General features: G+C 36.1%; 2 protein-coding genes across 2 annotated transcripts in view; one reads left to right on the top strand and one right to left on the bottom strand.

Moving 5' to 3' along the window:
• Positions 1 to 17867, top strand: part of LOC145684646 (protein DVR-1-like) — a 317851-nt gene that overhangs the window by 228846 nt on the left and 71138 nt on the right. The gene's annotated exons all lie outside the window — the stretch shown is intronic.
• LOC145684644 (uncharacterized) overlaps positions 1 to 17867 on the bottom strand; it is a 31659-nt gene that overhangs the window by 1293 nt on the left and 12499 nt on the right. The window contains exon 2 of the mRNA XM_081757040.1: positions 9420 to 9792. Within this exon, the coding sequence (XP_081613166.1) occupies positions 9420 to 9784 (365 nt within the window). The 5' untranslated portion in view covers positions 9785 to 9792. The remainder of the gene's footprint in view (positions 1 to 9419; positions 9793 to 17867) is intronic.

Consider the following 17867-nt stretch of genomic DNA (forward strand, 5'->3'; position numbering starts at 1 on the left):
GTCGTCCACCCAGTGTCGTGAGACAAACTGGAGAGTCACCTGAATAAAACACATGCCGGTCAATATATCTAGAAAGGGCAACGCAGCACACTGACCACATGTTAATCGCTAGGCTAGATATATTTCAGAAGGTCGCTAACAGATAGTGTTTGAGCGGCTGAAGCCCATAAAGAGTTTTTCGATAGTTTAATAGTTCTCCATAATTGTTTTTTTCTTTAATTCTCAATCAGGCCCGAAACCAGCCCCAGAGTTTTTTTTTGGGGGGGGGGGCATGAATATGTTAGTGGAGGCCAAGTATCAAAAATTCTCTTCTTGTGTTGAGGTCTGGAGGGACCACGAAAAGTTTAGGGGGCAGAAATGGAGAGGGTCAGTGGGTCGGTGGGTCAGTGGGTCAAGTTTTCTGAGTGGGTCAGTGGGTCGTGCGTCAACAGCATGTGACCCACCGTGACCCACCACCCACCATGACCCACTGCGACCCACCACCAACCGTAACCCACTGCGACCCACCACCCACTGCGACCCACCACCCACTGCGACCCACCGACTCAGTATGATCTACCGACCCTCTCTGCTCACTGCATTGTAGATAGTATCTTTTGAAGACGTAAATTTGTCTCCGTTTTACTTTCAAGACCTTCATTTCCCTTTCTTTTCAACTTGTTTCTGTCTACTTACCTGAGGTAAGTATATGTAACGAAGTGAAAAAAGAACTTCGGGCACTTTTGGATATTGATATATTTAATAGTAATAATAGCAATAGGACTTACACTACAACTTGGCTTTCAAGACCTGTGAGTTTTTAGAGCTAACTACTGAAAAAAAAAACATTTTTGACTCACTGTAAAATATAAATTATTATATAAAAATGAATGTAACTATGTGTGCCTGATCATCACGGTCAAATTGCAAAGTCAAATGAAATTACTTTTGGTATATAGTTAGGCCTTAATCCAAATTGGGATGTTATATTGCTTTTATTATAATGCATAATATCCTAAGGAGGTAGTGAGTATCCGAATTTTTGCGAAAAAAAAATGAGTATCTCGCAAACCGTTAAACTTACGGAGCTAAAATTCAGTGTATTAACTCTTTATTGAAAATAAACAGAATGTGTCCTAGCATTTTTAAAAAAATTCCTTTATGTAGGGGGGGGGGAGGAGGCACTTTCTATATATGGAAAATTGGTAGTGAGTAGTTTGTAAAAATGATCGAAAACGATCGATGTTATTTAAGAAAAAAATCAGAAACAAAAAATACAGTGCTTGGTTTCATATATCCGTTGCTTTCTGCTATAATAATTGCTGAAGCTTATGTTTATTATATGGAGCGCTTACAGCACAGGGCAATCAACCCATAAAGTTGTGAGAAAAATAGGCATAAAATTCGTACTGTGAGCTTAATTACACGGAAATTTGAAGTTTGGATTGTACGCATAATTGTATGGAAAATTTTGTACTTCTTTTCCCTTTACGTTGGTCTACTTACTTTGATTTGGAACTTTGAAATTTCATCCTTTTTTCCACTGAAAAGTATTGATAATTCAACAAGGAAATAATTATACTATGATAATTTAATTGAAATTCATCGTAATTTGGCACATGACAAACAGCAGTGTGGTAATTGAAGTTGAAGAAGGAGGGAAATTCCCATTCACCTCTGAACACTTTCCAGGAACCTCGTTCTCTTTCGCTTTCTAGACGGGGGAGGGAACTTGGTAATGGTATCAAACCTTCATGTGTAATTACAAAAATTAAATTTATAAACAAATAAAAAATCATCAGTTTATCAGGCTTTAATTGATGATTTATTCACAAGATTCCCTATCAAAGGCGTGGTAGATGAAGTTTCTGTTCTACATGGGTCGACATTGCCAACTGACATGGTCGATATGGAAAAGATGTTGTATGATGATAGAGAGATGATGCTTCTTGCTGAGTATTTCAAAACTGACCAAGAAAAATCGTTATCAGACTTAAGTCTAACAAGTAGATTGTCGATGAGAAGTTGCAGAAATCGGGTAGAAGTATTATCAATTTCCACGACAGAGTACGAACGGGGATTTCCCCTTATGAATTTACAGATGACTGATATTAGAAGTAGACTAAGTGCTCAAACATTGTCTAACTTATTGTTCATCAATGTTAATGGCCCACCGCTAGACATGCTCAAAGTAGACGAGCTAGTTATTTCTTGGCTGAAGGATGGACATCATTCCACTGCGGATGATTTACCGCCAAAAAGTTACCAACAGAAAAAAAATCCGGTTTCAGATTTGTTTTAAGATGGAATATTACGAGTTACGGAAAATGTATACTTGTATTACTAATGGCTTATTTGTGTTATTCAACTTTCTACCTAATTTTTAGTAAGTCTCTTCTTTGGTTTAGGTAAACTACTTTAAATAAATATTCATAATAATTGCAATTATGCATATTTGTAACTTAAATTTAACGTAATGTTTTAGTGATTACACAAATTACAATTATGAGCATACTTTATGGAAACGCTCTCACATAGGGTACCCGAGCACCTTTATACCCTATGAACAGCTGATTTTTCAAGTCTTTTGTGAGAAAAATACTGTGAACTGAGAAACCATAACCTTTTCCATATTGTACAGGGGTATTTTCCTGCGAATAGAAGTTTCTTTTGGAATGCGTTCAGAAATTAACACTTGCAGGAATACTCTCTTAGTACAAGTATATTTTAGGCACACACTAATTTCCCACCACCTCGAACTGTTTCAATTTCTTCACTGACAAACACTTTACCATTTTATATCGCAACGGTCAGATCCACCGTTATTGTAACAGTGGTGCTTGAGCGATTGACTAGAAATTCAAACTCCGATTAGTGACAATTTCACAGTCTTGTTTTATTACAAGTGTAAACTCTTTAGTCAGTTCAGAAGAGGCCCTGGATCGTGTTCTGAGTTGATGACGATGGATTTTGGTGAGTCAGAGTAGGTCAAAGTGGATGAGAGTGGTTCATGGTGGGTGGTGGGTCACGGTGGGTCAGAGTAGGTCACGGTGGGTGGTAGGTCAGAGTGGGTCACCGTGGGTGGTGGGTCATGGTGGGTCACCGTGGGTGGTGCGTCATGGTGGGTCACGGTGGGTGGTGGGTCAGTGGGTCATGGGTCAAGTTTCCATTGACCCACGCCAACTCTGTTAGGGGGGCCAGGCCCCTCTCTAGTTGCGGTCCTGTTCTCAACTATGCTGACCATTAACCTACATAGAGCCTACAGAAGCGTCTGTGTGTGATCTTTGTGATGGTGACTGTACAAGCTTTGATACAGTAGCTTATGGAATATTTCTTCGGGGGAAAGATTATAACATCTTCTCGAAGATGTACAAAAATAAACATTTATTATGTTTAGATACGTATCCAAATATACCTTTTCATATATTTGTATACGTATCTAAACATAATAAATGTTTATTTTTGTACATCTTGTTCGAGAAGAGAGTTAAAACTCAGAACCGTAACACATCTGGTTGTATCTAACAGGGCGATGGCAAGGGGAGCAAGAGGCAAGGGGAGTAGTTGCCTCCTGGATTTTCGAAGGGAGGGTGGGCCGAAAATGGCCGAATTTTTTTCTTTTTTAGAAAATTAAGATTGAATACCGTGCAAAAGTTGTAAAATGTTATGTTTCCTCACCAAAATAGAGCCGGATAAAAAGATATTTAACCGGGCCCCGGGGGCCCAAAGAACGTTAATTTTGAAAAAAATAATTTCGAGTAGTGAAAATATTATTGATTTTTTTTTTTTTTAAGATTGAGATTAACACTAACGATGGTTGCGTCAACCAGGCACCTAGCCAGGATTTCGTGATGGGGGGGGGGGGTCCGTGACATGAAATACTGTGGTCATCACAAAAGGTGCTCGATCACTCTAAACTATTTTACTGGAACATATATTGGTTCGTTTAGCCAGGATTTCGTAACGGTGGGGGGTGGGGATGGACATGAAATTCTGAAGGCCCAGGCGCTCGATCAATCTAAACTACTTTACTATCAACATATATTGGTTTGTTAGGACAATAAAATGAGGATATGTTGGCAAGTATTTTAATAACAAACTATGAAGAAATTTCGAGCAAAATAATAAAAAAAAAGTATTGAAAAAGATTTTGCAATATTTACGTTCTTCTCCTGTTTATTCAAATATAACAATTTTCCTTTCGTTATGACCTCAATTATTATAAAAAGTACATAGTGAATACTGTCTTGTAAACTATCCTTTAATATAAATAAAATGAAGAGTTTGTTTGTGTGTTTGTCTGTCTGTCTGTCTGTGTGCTGCCTGGGGACCAGACGAGTGGACCGGGAGTTACCAAATTTTGGTCAGGGGTTGGCCCAGTCCCCAGATCAAGACGAAGCGTGTTTTTCAAATTTCGAAACAGTGGGGTCTCAGGGGGGCGTTTACCGGAACCGGCTTGGGAACCAGACAAATTGACCTAGAATTACCAAATTTTAGTCACGAATACCTTGGTCCAGGCTCCAGACCAGAGTTAAACGTTTCTGTCGAAATTCGAACCAGGGGGGTCTCAGGGGGCGTTTACCGGGACATGTAAAAGTAGTAGAAAATGATCAATATTTATTTATTTATTTAACAATCACCAGATACAGCTCAGAGGCCATTTTACATTGGATATCCAACAACATTAACAATGGAAAGGATTTGGGAAGGTATCGGCCAGGGCCTGTTTAGTAGGTACCATCCCGGCATTTGCATGGTAGGACTGAGGGAAACCATGGAAAACCTCAGTCAGAATGCTAGGCAGCGGGATTCGAAACCACGACCTCCCAAATGCGAAGCCAACGCTCTACCACTTGAGCTATTAGTGCCGAATTCATATTTTCGCGGTCGCTGAAATCAATGGTGAAACTCCAGTCGCATTAGCTTCCAAATTCACGCTATTCGCCTCCGGGCCGGGGGTCACCGGAAGGGGGTGAGATACCAAGACATATAAAACTAATCCAAAATGACCAATATTAATGTCAAATCCATAGTTTTCGCGGTCGCTGAAATCAATGGTGACACTTCAATTAGCGAGGACTTGCAAGTATACGGGCCGGGAGCCAGCGGGGTGTCGATACCGAGGCATATAAAAAATATCCCAAAATGACCGATATTAGTATCAAATCCATAGTTTTCGCGGTCGCTGAGATCAATGGTGATATTCCCAGAGACGTTGACTTCCAAATACAGCCCCTGTGCGAAGCATATGTATATTCAACTAGTTTTACAATATATGCGTTCCTTTCTCTGTTGAATCAAATGCTAACAGAACTTTCTTTCAACATTTTTTTTTTTTTATTCCGTCAACTACTGTCGGTTCCAAATGACAGGTTAAAGAAGCAACAGAAAATTGTCCTTGAAATAACATGTTTGATACTGCAAGGATGCGATGACGAAAAGTTATGATTAAAAATGCCCACACTGTTATACAACGGCACTTATGCTTTCGAAAGCTTGAAATCTCCCTGACTAATAGCAGGAATTTTGAGAATTCCATAACTTTTCTTGAAATTTAAAATTCCCTGACTCTTCCAAAATACCTCGCTTACCTCACCATCATATTGCAAGTAATACAAATCTCCTCATAAGAAAAAGTAAACAAAAGCTTCCTGTAGTTTTCTTTTTAATTTTTAACGCTGATCCTTCTTTTTGTCATTTCATTTTGTTTTATCCTTCCTTAATTTTTTCATTTCTAGTCTCGAAGGGGGGGTCCGGACCCCCCGGACCCCCCTTGGCTACGTGCCTGCGTCAACGCAACGCAAAATTTTACATTTTAGTTTGCAATAATCGGTATTACATTTACAATTGCTTGTTCCATCTTTTGCGTTGTGCTGTGGCATTTTGAGGAATGAACCTCTCTGACTAACCAGGGGTTTCTTTCTCAAAACTACTAGTCTTTTAAAACGCATAGTATACAAGTGTGAAACTTTTCAAAACCAGACAATTGTATATGCCATATATTCATGACAAATTACAAGTATCAGTACTGGTATTTAGAAGCAATTCTTTCTATTATCCTAGTGCTTCTGCTCTATGATATTTTACGACTTGTAAAAAGCATATTACAAGACTAATATTTTTTTAAAAAAATAAGCCTTAGGTATCACAGTTCTCATTTTCATATTTTTTTTTCTTATTTAGAAAGTAACTAACTTAGACTACACTCATACCAACCCAATACAAAACTAGAGTACAAATGTGAAAATGTTTGAAATTTTTATATCTTAAATCATGTAGACAAATTGAGATTTACATATAATGTAGAAATCAGCAGCGTACGCAGAGTGAGGTTCCCAGTTTTAAGCTACCCGCTTAAAAAAGTTATGAAAATACACAGTTACCACACTATGAGATAGCCAGTGGCGGCGCTACAGGGGGGCGAGGATGGGCGACTGCCACCACAATATTTTTCTCGCCCCTCCTTTGCTCCCAATTTTTCTATGTACAACCGGTGAATAATAATAATAATAATAATAATAATAATAATAATAATAATAATATGTACAACCGATAATAATAATATTCAAAGCAAAACAAATGTGGTTGCCTCGGCTCTCCAAAATTTTTCTTGCCTCCCCTCTTGCTCCCCCTGATATTACGAGCCTAGCGCCGCCACTGGAGATGGCCTATATATTCAAAAATCCTGAACAGATATGAACTTGCGAGGTTGAACCACCTATCCCTTTCTTTGATGAAATTTTGTGTACGCCACTGGTACGGACAAATGTAATGAATAACCTGTTTGTAGAAAATCAACGTTGTTCTATAAATAGGCTATATGGTAGTCTACTTCCTAAGATGTTCCCCTAAAATTTTCTTGCTTGTCTTGCACCAAGAATCACGAAGAAACTTTCACTAAATGAGTTTTCAGACTCTTAATACTCGTAATGTAGAAATACAGTATATTACTGAATTGAGAACAATGGTATCTGGGACAAATTATTTTTCGAATTTTGAAACGCTATTTATCTTCTCGGAAAACCTGGAATTCTGGGTAGAAAATCGAAAAATCGCGAAATCCATGCAAAAGCCTTTTAATTCCTTTCAGTCGCTGTGGTTTCCCTAAGTCTTTTAGGATTTCCATTTTTTGAGGTAAATTTTAGACTTTCAGTGAAACAGCTGCTGCTTCCTTACTATTTATCTCAGGATCATACCTAGATAGTTCATACCTCGTTCTTTTTTTTTCTTTTCTTTCAGAATAGAGCTTCCTTTTCAACGGTACCACTCACTTATCTGTATTATACACCAGAAACGAGAAAATTGGAGAAAACTGGGAGTGTTTTCGGAAAAAAAAACGCCAAGTGAACTTTGTGGTGGACAAACACCGTGTGCGTGGGTTTCCTCGGGATTCTCCCGTTTCCTCCCACTTTCTTCATTCCACCATTTCATTCATTTCTCATAATCATCTCCTTTAGCCTGGCCGGCATAACCTTCGGACGTAAAACTCTAAGATTTCATTTCATTTTCTCTTCGAAAAAAAAAAAAAAACAGAAGTTTTGCACCCCTCTGGCTTAGGCCTGCGTTCACGTAGGGATCTGATTTTTTTTTAATGTGTAGTTACTCACACATTGCAAAATTTCAATCTTGTACCTTGAAAAATATATATTGAGAAACCGGGATTCGCAAACACTGGGGTAATGTCGAACTTCCAAGTTTACTCCCAAGGAAGCTTGTTAGAAAACATACGATTTTTCTACACGCTAGGGAAAACAGCCAGAAAAATGTAGCATAAATTTGGTGACAGTCAGTTGAGTGAATTGCCAGGAAGAAGACGTTTTGTTGTTTTTGTCGATCCACTTATAAAGTTGATTGAACAATCTGGGCAAGACAAGATGGCTCTTATCTTATGTATATTGTTACAGATAAGGCTATATATTCCCCTATATATGAGCATTAATTCTTTGTAATCTTACTAGCCTGTATGCAGTCAACAATTAGTTTCAACTATAATAATAAAATAGTCATGGGGAAATGCCAGTCAGAATGTTTGCCATTACCCCAAAGTGTTCGGGATCGTCTCATGGTGTGAAATAAATTATAAAAAATGTTTAGATAATTCTTTTTATTGGAAAGTAAGTAGTAAGTTAATGAAATTGGTTTGGGAAATAGATCATGTCTTGGTAATATGCGTCCAGGGCCACGCCGTGGAAAATCAGCGCCCGGGGCGAGAGTATATGATGGCGCCCCCATCCAAGCAATTTTTCCTTTTTTCTCCCGAATTTTTCGCCCCCTTACTTCAGCGCTCGGAGCCGTCACCCCGCTAGCCCCCCACGGCACGGCCCTGTATGCGTCATTAGTTTTATTAATTAGATTAGTTTCCTATATTTATTATTTGATATATATATTAGTTACGTTTCTAATTATAATTGTTAATAAAGATTTAAATACCAAATTAATGAATATTTTAAATGTATTTTAATGTAATTTTCGTTTCTTTCGTAAAGAAAAATTTAAAGTAAACAGTATGTTCGGGATTACCCCGATCACTGGGACAATCCCGAACGTAGGTACATTTTTTTAAACATCTCATTGATCTATTGAAAAATGCTACTTTTGACTTTACTCTGCACTTTAGTAAACAGGAGAAACTCCAAGTTTTCTATAAACAAGAAATCTTAATTGTATCTGCAAAAACAAAAGTCTATTCTATATATATATATATATATATATATATATATATATATATATATATATATATATATATTCTAAAAATTTACTTGGCTTATGGTCATGCTTCAAACGCCATTTCCTTCAGTATTACGCGTCTTTCCAACGAAAGCACTCACATGTCCGTATCATACACCTGAATTGGGAAGTCCTAACAGGGTTAAATACTTTTTACATCTACTCTGCTAATTTCTAGATCAAAAGATCCAATATATTTTAGACAAAAATTTTCTTGTACGTCTTATATCGGGAGAACTACATATAGTATAGCCAAACGCAAGCTATCATTTAACTCTGCATGATATGATTATTCCGTAAAAATTACGAAAACTTGATTTAGGATCCTTTCAGAAATTTCGTGGCCCCTGATCCAAAAAATCCAATATATTTCATTCAATCAAAAATTTTCTTGTATGCCTTATAGGTATGTGGAGAACTACATATAGTGTAGTTAAACCCAAATTATCATTGAACTCTGTATATGATTATACCGTTAAAAAAATTGCAATCTTTTGATGCATATTTTGGATCATTCCTAAAATTCTTGTATTCTGTTTCGATAGTATGTTGAACATATCGTTACTTTTAAAACAACGATTCTTAACCAAACTATTATTTCCACTCAGTTATATACTTGCTTTTATCATTAAAGAAGATAAGCTGAACTGAAAGATAAAATTTTATCGACACAAATGTTTAGATACAGATAAAAACATAACTTCGTATCTTACCGAAACAAATCCAAGATAATTTTCTCATGACTCTGTAAATCAAGTTCCTCCTTCGCTGCAATTTCACATAAAAATCTTCTTGTGCATTGATTCTCGTCCATTGCTAGTATGCCATGGAATGTTGGCAATTTATCTCTGGGGTATTCAATTTTGTCTGCAGATCTTTTACCAAAGATGGCACCACCAAGTCCAGCAGCATTCACGTCTAGAGTACCGAAATTGCTTAGTGCTACAATGTTAAGCAGTCCAAGACTTGCTAAACCCATAGCCGCCATGTAGAAGAATTTCAGAATGCCTTTTGTTGCATCCACCAGGAATAATGAGTTCATTAACATCAACACTACAATGGCTGTAGTATATCTCATACTTTATACTAAAATTAAAGAAAAAATAAAAAGAACAGTAATTAATGCTCAAGATAAGGATTAGCTCAATCATTAAAATTTATACGTAATTGTTGCCGGGAAGAAGGGTTAAAGTTGACATAGGTACAAATTATTGTATGCAGTATAATTTTCCCTCAACTACGTCGTCCTGAAATCAGTGATTGATACTGACAATCATATAGCAAATAGCAATGTTCCCACTGACCTGGAAAACCCGAAAAAGCCAGGGAATTCATGGAATTCATGGAAAAATTCATGGAAAAGTCAGGGAATTTCATGAAAAGTTGAAAAAACCATGAAAAGTCAGGGAATTTTCTTCAGAAAAGAAGTCAAAGAAGAGCTACTGGGATTTTTAAGTATAGATTTTTACTTCTCAATTTTTTTTTCTTGCCTTTGCCAACCACTTGACAGGAGATATTTATAAAATAATCAGTTTGCTTTGCAAAAATTCTCTAATTACACACACACATTATATACATGTACGTATATGCATAGTAGAAAAAGAATTTCCTGATTGGGAAAACTGTTGTAGCTGTTTTACATTACATATAGACCTGGAAATTTGTAAATCGTGCCCAGGGAAATCGTGTTCATCAACTTAACTGAGAACTCTGATTATTATTATTATTATTATTATTATTATTATTATTATTATTATTATTATTATTATTATTATTATTATTATTATTATTATTATTATTATTATTATTATTATTATTATTAGGAATATTTCTTAAACAGTGTTTTCTTTCCTATCAGTGGCAACACTAAAAGTTCACCTTGGAGAGGTTCCCCTAGAGGCTTACTTGGAATTACCTTTTTTGGATGATTAATAATAATTTTTATTTTAATGATATGAACCGCTTGTGAGTAAAACTACTAGCCTACGCATTGTATGACATCAGGATACATCCATACAGTAACACAAAAATATAAATTTCATTGCAAATTATGACACTACAGTAGACTTCCAATATTTAACATGGACGTAGTGTATTCATAACTTTTGGTTGTAATAGTGAAGAAAGGATAGAAATGAAACTTATCCGTGGCACGGGACCTATTCTCCGTTATCTCTTAACGCTTTTTACTCTATGAAGATTAAGACTGAAACCGTTAGGGATAGTAAGTTTCTACCACTTTCGGTTAGTAGAGCGATTAGGAATATATAGAAATAGGAAATGATAGTACATTTCTACCACTTTCCATTGCACTAAAGAAACAAAGTCTGAGATACAATATATTCTTGCCGTAATAAATCCACATCAGAAAAGTGATTTCTCGCTACCTGTTTCACTATAGCGATGTTGAAACCGGAAATTATAGATTTGTACCACTTCTGGTTTGAATAGAGGAATAAACATCGAGTTGAAAGATTTTTCTTGGGACGCTGAAACCGTATCAAAAAGCAATTAGTCGCTATGTCTTACCGTTCTTGTTGATTGAAAATAAATGTTTATTTATTTATTTATTTATTTATTGTCAACACAACAGGCTATAGCCCAATTACAGTGTTGTAAATTACGCAATTACATGTTCATAACTCCTGATAACATAACTTGAGTTCACAACTCTTGATAAGTCATGATAATGGCATTTCTAAATGTCTTAGGCGACATATCACATATATCAAATTCATTGTTATTTAAACACATTCTATTATACAAAGCTGTTGTCCTCCAGATTGGTGATTTCATCATTATATTAGTTCTTGATTTTTTTGCAGCAATAAAGACCAGTGTTTCTACGTACTTTTAATGTGAGGACATGAAAATTCAATAAAGAAACTAAATCAGGACAATCCAAAATATTTTGCGTTACTTTCTGAATGAATAATAAATCTATCATGTGTCGTCTTTCTTCTAGTGTTGGAAGATGAAAGTTAGCAAGTATGGTTTCATAGCTGTCATAAGTAGGATAAATGTGAGTTTCTTAATATGTTAGAAATTTTTTTTAAAAAAATGTCTGTATTCTTTCTAATTGCTTACGGTGTTTTATGTGGGTCGGATTCCAAATAGTAGAGGCATACTCTACTTTGAGCGATCATATGCATTGTACAACTTCTGTAATGTTGAACAGTTCTTAAATTCTTTTCCCGTTCTAATTATGAATCTTAATAGCTTGAATGCTTCACTTGTTATATTTACAATATGATTGTCAAACGTTAACTTAGAATCAAACGTTACACCAAGATCTTTAACTGAATCATGCCTATTAACTATATACTTATTAATTTCATAATTAAAGTGACAAGGTGATTTGCTCCTAGTGAATGATAATACTTTGCACTGGCTTGTATTGACCCCAAGTTGATTCGAAGAGCACCAGTTACCAATATGATCTAGACCTTTCTGCAGCTTTATGTTGTCGTCCACTGAATTGATTTTAGCATATATTTTTAAATCATCGGCATATAGTAATTTTTCATGGTCAGGAATACAGTCAGGTAAATCATTAATAAACAAGAGAAATAACAATGGTCCTAAATTTGAACCCTGAGGACTCCTGAGGATGCAATATATTCTTTAGATTTGCATGAATTAAAAAGAACGGATTGTTTACGATTAGATAGGTATGATTAGAAGAATTTAATCAAGGACGGAGAAAAGTGGAAAAGCTTTAATTTTTCTAGTAACATGTTATGATTAACTTTATCAAAAGCTTTTTCAAAGTCAATATAAATCACATCTACTTGGCTGCCTACATCTAATGCATTCGCTATAAAATCTGTAATAATTGGAAGATTTGTTATTGTGAATCTTTGTGAAATAAAGCCATGTTGTTTAATTGAGATAACCGATTTGACGTGATTAAGGATTCGTCGACACAAGATATGCTCAAATACTTTGGCAAAAGCAGGTAATATTGCTATGGGTTGAAAGTTGGTAATATCTTGACTGTTGTTGGACTTCGGAATTGGACAAATTAAAGCTGTTTTCCATTTGTCTGGAAAAGTGTTTGTTCTTAGTGATAAATTGAATGCAATTAATAGGGGATATTTAAATATATCAGCGCAACCCTTCACAATGTAGGAGGGAAGTCCGTCAGAACCAACTGCGTTTTGGATTTAAGGTTTTTAATAGCCATTTCTATTTCCTTCAAATCTATCTGGCAAATATTTAGTGCTCCTATGCTACCATATCTGTTATCTCCCAGATCTGTGTTGGAATCAGTTATCGTTTCTGGAGAGGAAACATATACTGATCTAAAATACTTCAAAAAAGTATTGGCTATTTCCTCGTTACTACACAGATTATGACCCTGAAACTTTAGACGGTAGATGTATTTTCCTATTTTTAATAAAATTCCACAATTCACTTGAATTCTTAGTAATAATATTTTCAGTATTATGTAAAAATGTTTTATAGGCTAATTTGATGTCATTTTTAACTTCTTTTCTCAAACGAGCAAATTCCATGTAATAGGAGGTACTATTGCTAGTTTTTAGTTGAAATTTCCTACGATAAATTGCCTTAGCCTTCAATTTATTAATTATATCCTTAGTGAACCAGCACGGAAATTTCGAGGCAGATTTTTTTTTCTGCGAGGGGCGCAAGTATCGAATATTTCATAGATAATATCATATAGCCTACTCACTAGGCCATTAATATTATTGTATTCCCTTAGGCATTCCCAATCGATACACATTAAACTAGTATACAATTTCATAAAATTTGCCTTTCTAAAATTGTAGCCAAAAATGTTAGAATTATGACCTACTTTTGAACGATTTTCATGATGCACATTTATTATTATAGCGGGATGATATTGATCTTCTGGCACTAATAGGAGTAATTCCTGATAATTTCAACAGATTCTAGTGTGGATAAAACTAGATCTAGAGTATGATTATTATTGTTTTGTATTTGATTAAAAGATTTCATATCATAAAAAAAAAAACATGAAATTATGTAAATTTTGACATTTTACAGTACTATTTTCCAGATTAAATTCATTGTGTTCTATTTCTCTAATGCTAAAATCACCAACCAGGAGAACAGAACAGTCTTGGGGACACTTACTTTCAATACGTTCAAAAAAATATTATACACATCTATACTTGAATTTGGTTGGAAATAAACTACACATATAAAAATTGTTTTACCCCAGTAGTGATTTTGACAATAACACAATCAAATTCATCATCATAGCTGTCTATTATACTGAGATTGTATTTCTGAAAAGCTGCCACAAGAACTCCAGCCCCCCTAGATTTGCCTAGTTTATCAACATTGAGATCCTGACGCTCCACAGTATATCTATTATCAAATAGTTTCGCATCATAATGCTTTTCATTTATCCATGTCTCTGTTATTGTAATAATGTCATAATCATGCGACAGAACATTGCAGATAAAAAGGTTGGCTTTACCACGCAAACTATTTGCATTCTGATAATAGACTCGTAAAGCAGTCCTTGTTCTAGTGTCACCACTGTTTTCACATACCACTTGATTGTACACTTCACTGTTTTGAGAGAAAGAAGACTTACCCACAGCCAATTCATTTTCTTCACTTTCCTTCCTCTGTCAATCCCTATATCTGGCTGGTTGGCTCAAGGTCGCGCGGGTTGGCTTCTTCTGTTGTCTCTTCTCAGCGGATGGCGGTTCCTTCCACATAGACAATCCTTTGGGGGAAGCACTTTGATTGTCCATACTCAATGTTGTAACCTCTGTTGTTGTATTTTGGTTCAACTCATGACGTTCTGTCATTACTTCATTGCGTGTTTAAAGCTCTTCTAGTGTGTATAATTTCCATTTATACACAGTTTATTGCACTGAAGTCTTGCACGGTCACCTTGCGAGCGAGCATCCTTCAAATAACGTAGGAGATGTCTTCTCGTTTGCCTGACCGATGCTGACTCGATAGGCATTTTTAAGCACCTCACTTTTTTTTCTTGTACGACGAGAATTTCACAATTATAGGACTGTTGGGTCCACGTCCAAGACGATAAGCCCTTTCCACCGCTAAGGTGTCCAAATCAACTTTTAATTGTTTGGTCACAAATTCCTTTACACGTTCTTCTGATTCTTTCCATGACTCAGTTCGATTACATGTACCAATATTCCGAAATGTAAGATTGTTTCGACGCGATTGGTTCTCAAGTTTGTCCAAAAGTTCACAATTAAAAGCCAATTGTGATTTCAGTTTCTCGTTTTCCTTTTTCACTGCACTTAATTCTGTCATTACCACTTCAAGTTGCGAACTTAGGTCACTAGTCGTTTTAAAAATACCTACTATTTTTTGATCCATTTCCTCAAGTTTTTGTATAGATCATCTATTGATTTGGGTCCAGGATTCATCTCAATCCCACCTATAACTAACAGCATTCCAATAATTAGCCCTAGAGAAAACATTCTCAGGACCGAGACACTAAAATCAGAATTCCCGTATAGTTTGCTACATTTGATTTTCACTTTGGCCACAAAAGTCCCTATCCGGCCTCTCCAAGTTACAATGTCAACACCCATACCGTTACACTTGAATGCACTCCGGAGCGACGCTAAAACACGTCCGAACAGCTCAAAGACTTACAAAAGATAAGTGGTTGAAACTACTAGTGGTAGTAGGTTTCAATCATTTCTGATTTGTATAAAGATTAGAGTGGAGATGGAATATGTTCATCTGCTGATGCTTAATCGATTGCAGAAAACTGCTTATCGTTATTACCGTTTTTCTTCTATGATGAACCAACTCTTGGAAATGTTGAGATACTGAAGAGGTCCCAAACAATCATAGCTTTTCCTTAATATTGATACCGGAAGGTTTTGTAGTGGATTTCTATTACTTCCGGTTTTAGTAGTTAAGGGTAAAGATGAAATTTATTTTTAGGTTGCTGAGGTGATTAAAAAAAGCTTCTCACTATCTAATCATTGTTTTTCCTCTACGGCGATCAACGTTAAAACCGGAAATGTTTGATTTCTACCAGTTCCGTTTTCAGTATAGTATTAAGGCAGAAAATCGAACATATTTTCACGTCGTTGAATTGATCAAAAGGAAGAGAAAGAAAATGAAATGTAATATTTCAGTTTAAGGCTCCGTCATACAAGCGAGAAAACTTAAAACCGAGGAACAGGGGTAAAAAGGGCGTGATTTTTGAGATGTTATTTGCGTGGCTTTTACCACTGACGTAGCACATACGTCACGAGATTGACAGATTCTCTCAAGCCAAAATCCCTTGCACCGCCGCAATGGTCAGAATCCGAGTCAGGAAATAGTCCGTACATTCTACACGTTGAAGCCAACGGCTCAGCTGACGCGAAAGTCTTGGACTTGGGGGTGAAACAAACTATTCTGTGTAGGGCGAGTGCTGCGGAGTGGTGTGGACGAGAATCCGTGAAATCCCGGCGAAGACCTCTTTTGTCCTGTGTGCTCGCATATATCTGCTTCGAAATGCAACGGGCAGGGGAGGGAGAAGTTGACACTTGCTTGCAGGGGGTAATGCTGAAAACCTGTTTGGCTCGAACATAGAAGCATCAAGTGCCCATCAGCCAACAAATCCATCCATACGACACGATTGCCGTGGCGCATAGAAGAGCCAGTTCGAATTGTTCAAAGTATGCGAAGAGAAAAGAAGGGTGAGGGCAGCCCCCTGCAAGATAATACCGAAGACTTTCTGACGACTCATAATCAACATTCTCCGTAGCAGAATGGTAGATAATTTAATTATAACTAGGGCAAGTGTATATATATATATATATATATATATACAGTGGCGGATCTAAGGGGGGAGCTATAGGCGCTCAGGTATACACTGGATAAAATGGGCTTCAATCCTACTTTACACTGGATAAAACGGCAAAATGTGGTTTAGCCCCTCCCTTGATCATATTCTGGATCCGCTCCTGTATATATATATATATATATATATATATATATATATATATATATAATGTCGGGAACAAAACAAAATACATTAGCTGTCCATATAATGAGAAAAATAACGCTCTTGACTTTCATCGTAAAAGTATTTTTGGCATTCTTGCTGTTTGCCTTTTTAGAACTTTTCTGCACATTTTTCGCGCTTTTCAGTTTATTATTATTATTATTATTATTATTATTATTATTATTATTATTATTATTATTATTATTATTATTATTATTATTAAGAAGAAGAAGAAGAAGAAGAACGCGACTACAGTTTCCCTATTGTTTTTGCACAAGTCGATATAACATTCGCACTATATAAAAACTGCACTACAGTTCAACAATGACCTCTCGTGTGAACCTATAATTTTGTTTCGCTGTATCAAACATATCATAAAAGTATTGCGTAGGTACGTTGCAAGGAGACGTACTTTAATTCAAACTTATTTTGACGTACTTTAATTCAAATATTTGTAGTAAATCTCAGCTAAGGTACAGTGAAAATAGCATATTTTAGAATAATATTTGACGTCATAATATATTTTAAGGCTCTTTCAGTGCATTTTCCACGTTTATGACAAGCATTTTTTTTACACGTTTTTAGTTTATCGTATTTCTTAAAGAGCGAGTCGTAATTATAGCAAATATCTGAGCTCTAATTACAAAAAAGACTGCTTTATCTGTGAATAATGTGTAAATGCATACAATCACCAAAAATTCATGAAATGGAAACCACTGTGTTACACACTTTATTCAGTACGTGCAATGGTTGCGTTTCCGAAAACTTAGGATTCATCTCTTATAGGGTTCATACACGGTCCACGGTTTGTGCAAACAGTTTAACCGTGTATGGAGCTGTATGAACTGTTTGCGCAAACGTTTGTGCAAACATTTTCCACATCGAACTCGTTCGAAAACTGTTTACACGAACATGATATTTGCGCAATCACGTGGACTGTGTATGGGCATGTTTGTGCAAACAGGAGGTTTTTTTCTAAAGAGGTCCATAGATGATCCACGGTTTGTGCAAACATCATGTTTGTGCAAACACTGTGTTTGCGCAAACATTCGGCCATACACGGTTCAACTGTTTGCACAAACTTCAGTTCAATTTTGAGTTTGATCGCGTAAACATGTCCACTGAAGCAGCTCGTTTAGCGATAGTAATTGCTTGTGCTTTGGAAGCGGAAAGACCT

This window comes from Thermobia domestica, chromosome 5, assembly GCF_964235325.1.
Source record: "Thermobia domestica chromosome 5, izTheDome1.hap1.1, whole genome shotgun sequence".
Lineage (NCBI taxonomy): Eukaryota > Metazoa > Arthropoda > Insecta > Zygentoma > Lepismatidae > Thermobia > Thermobia domestica.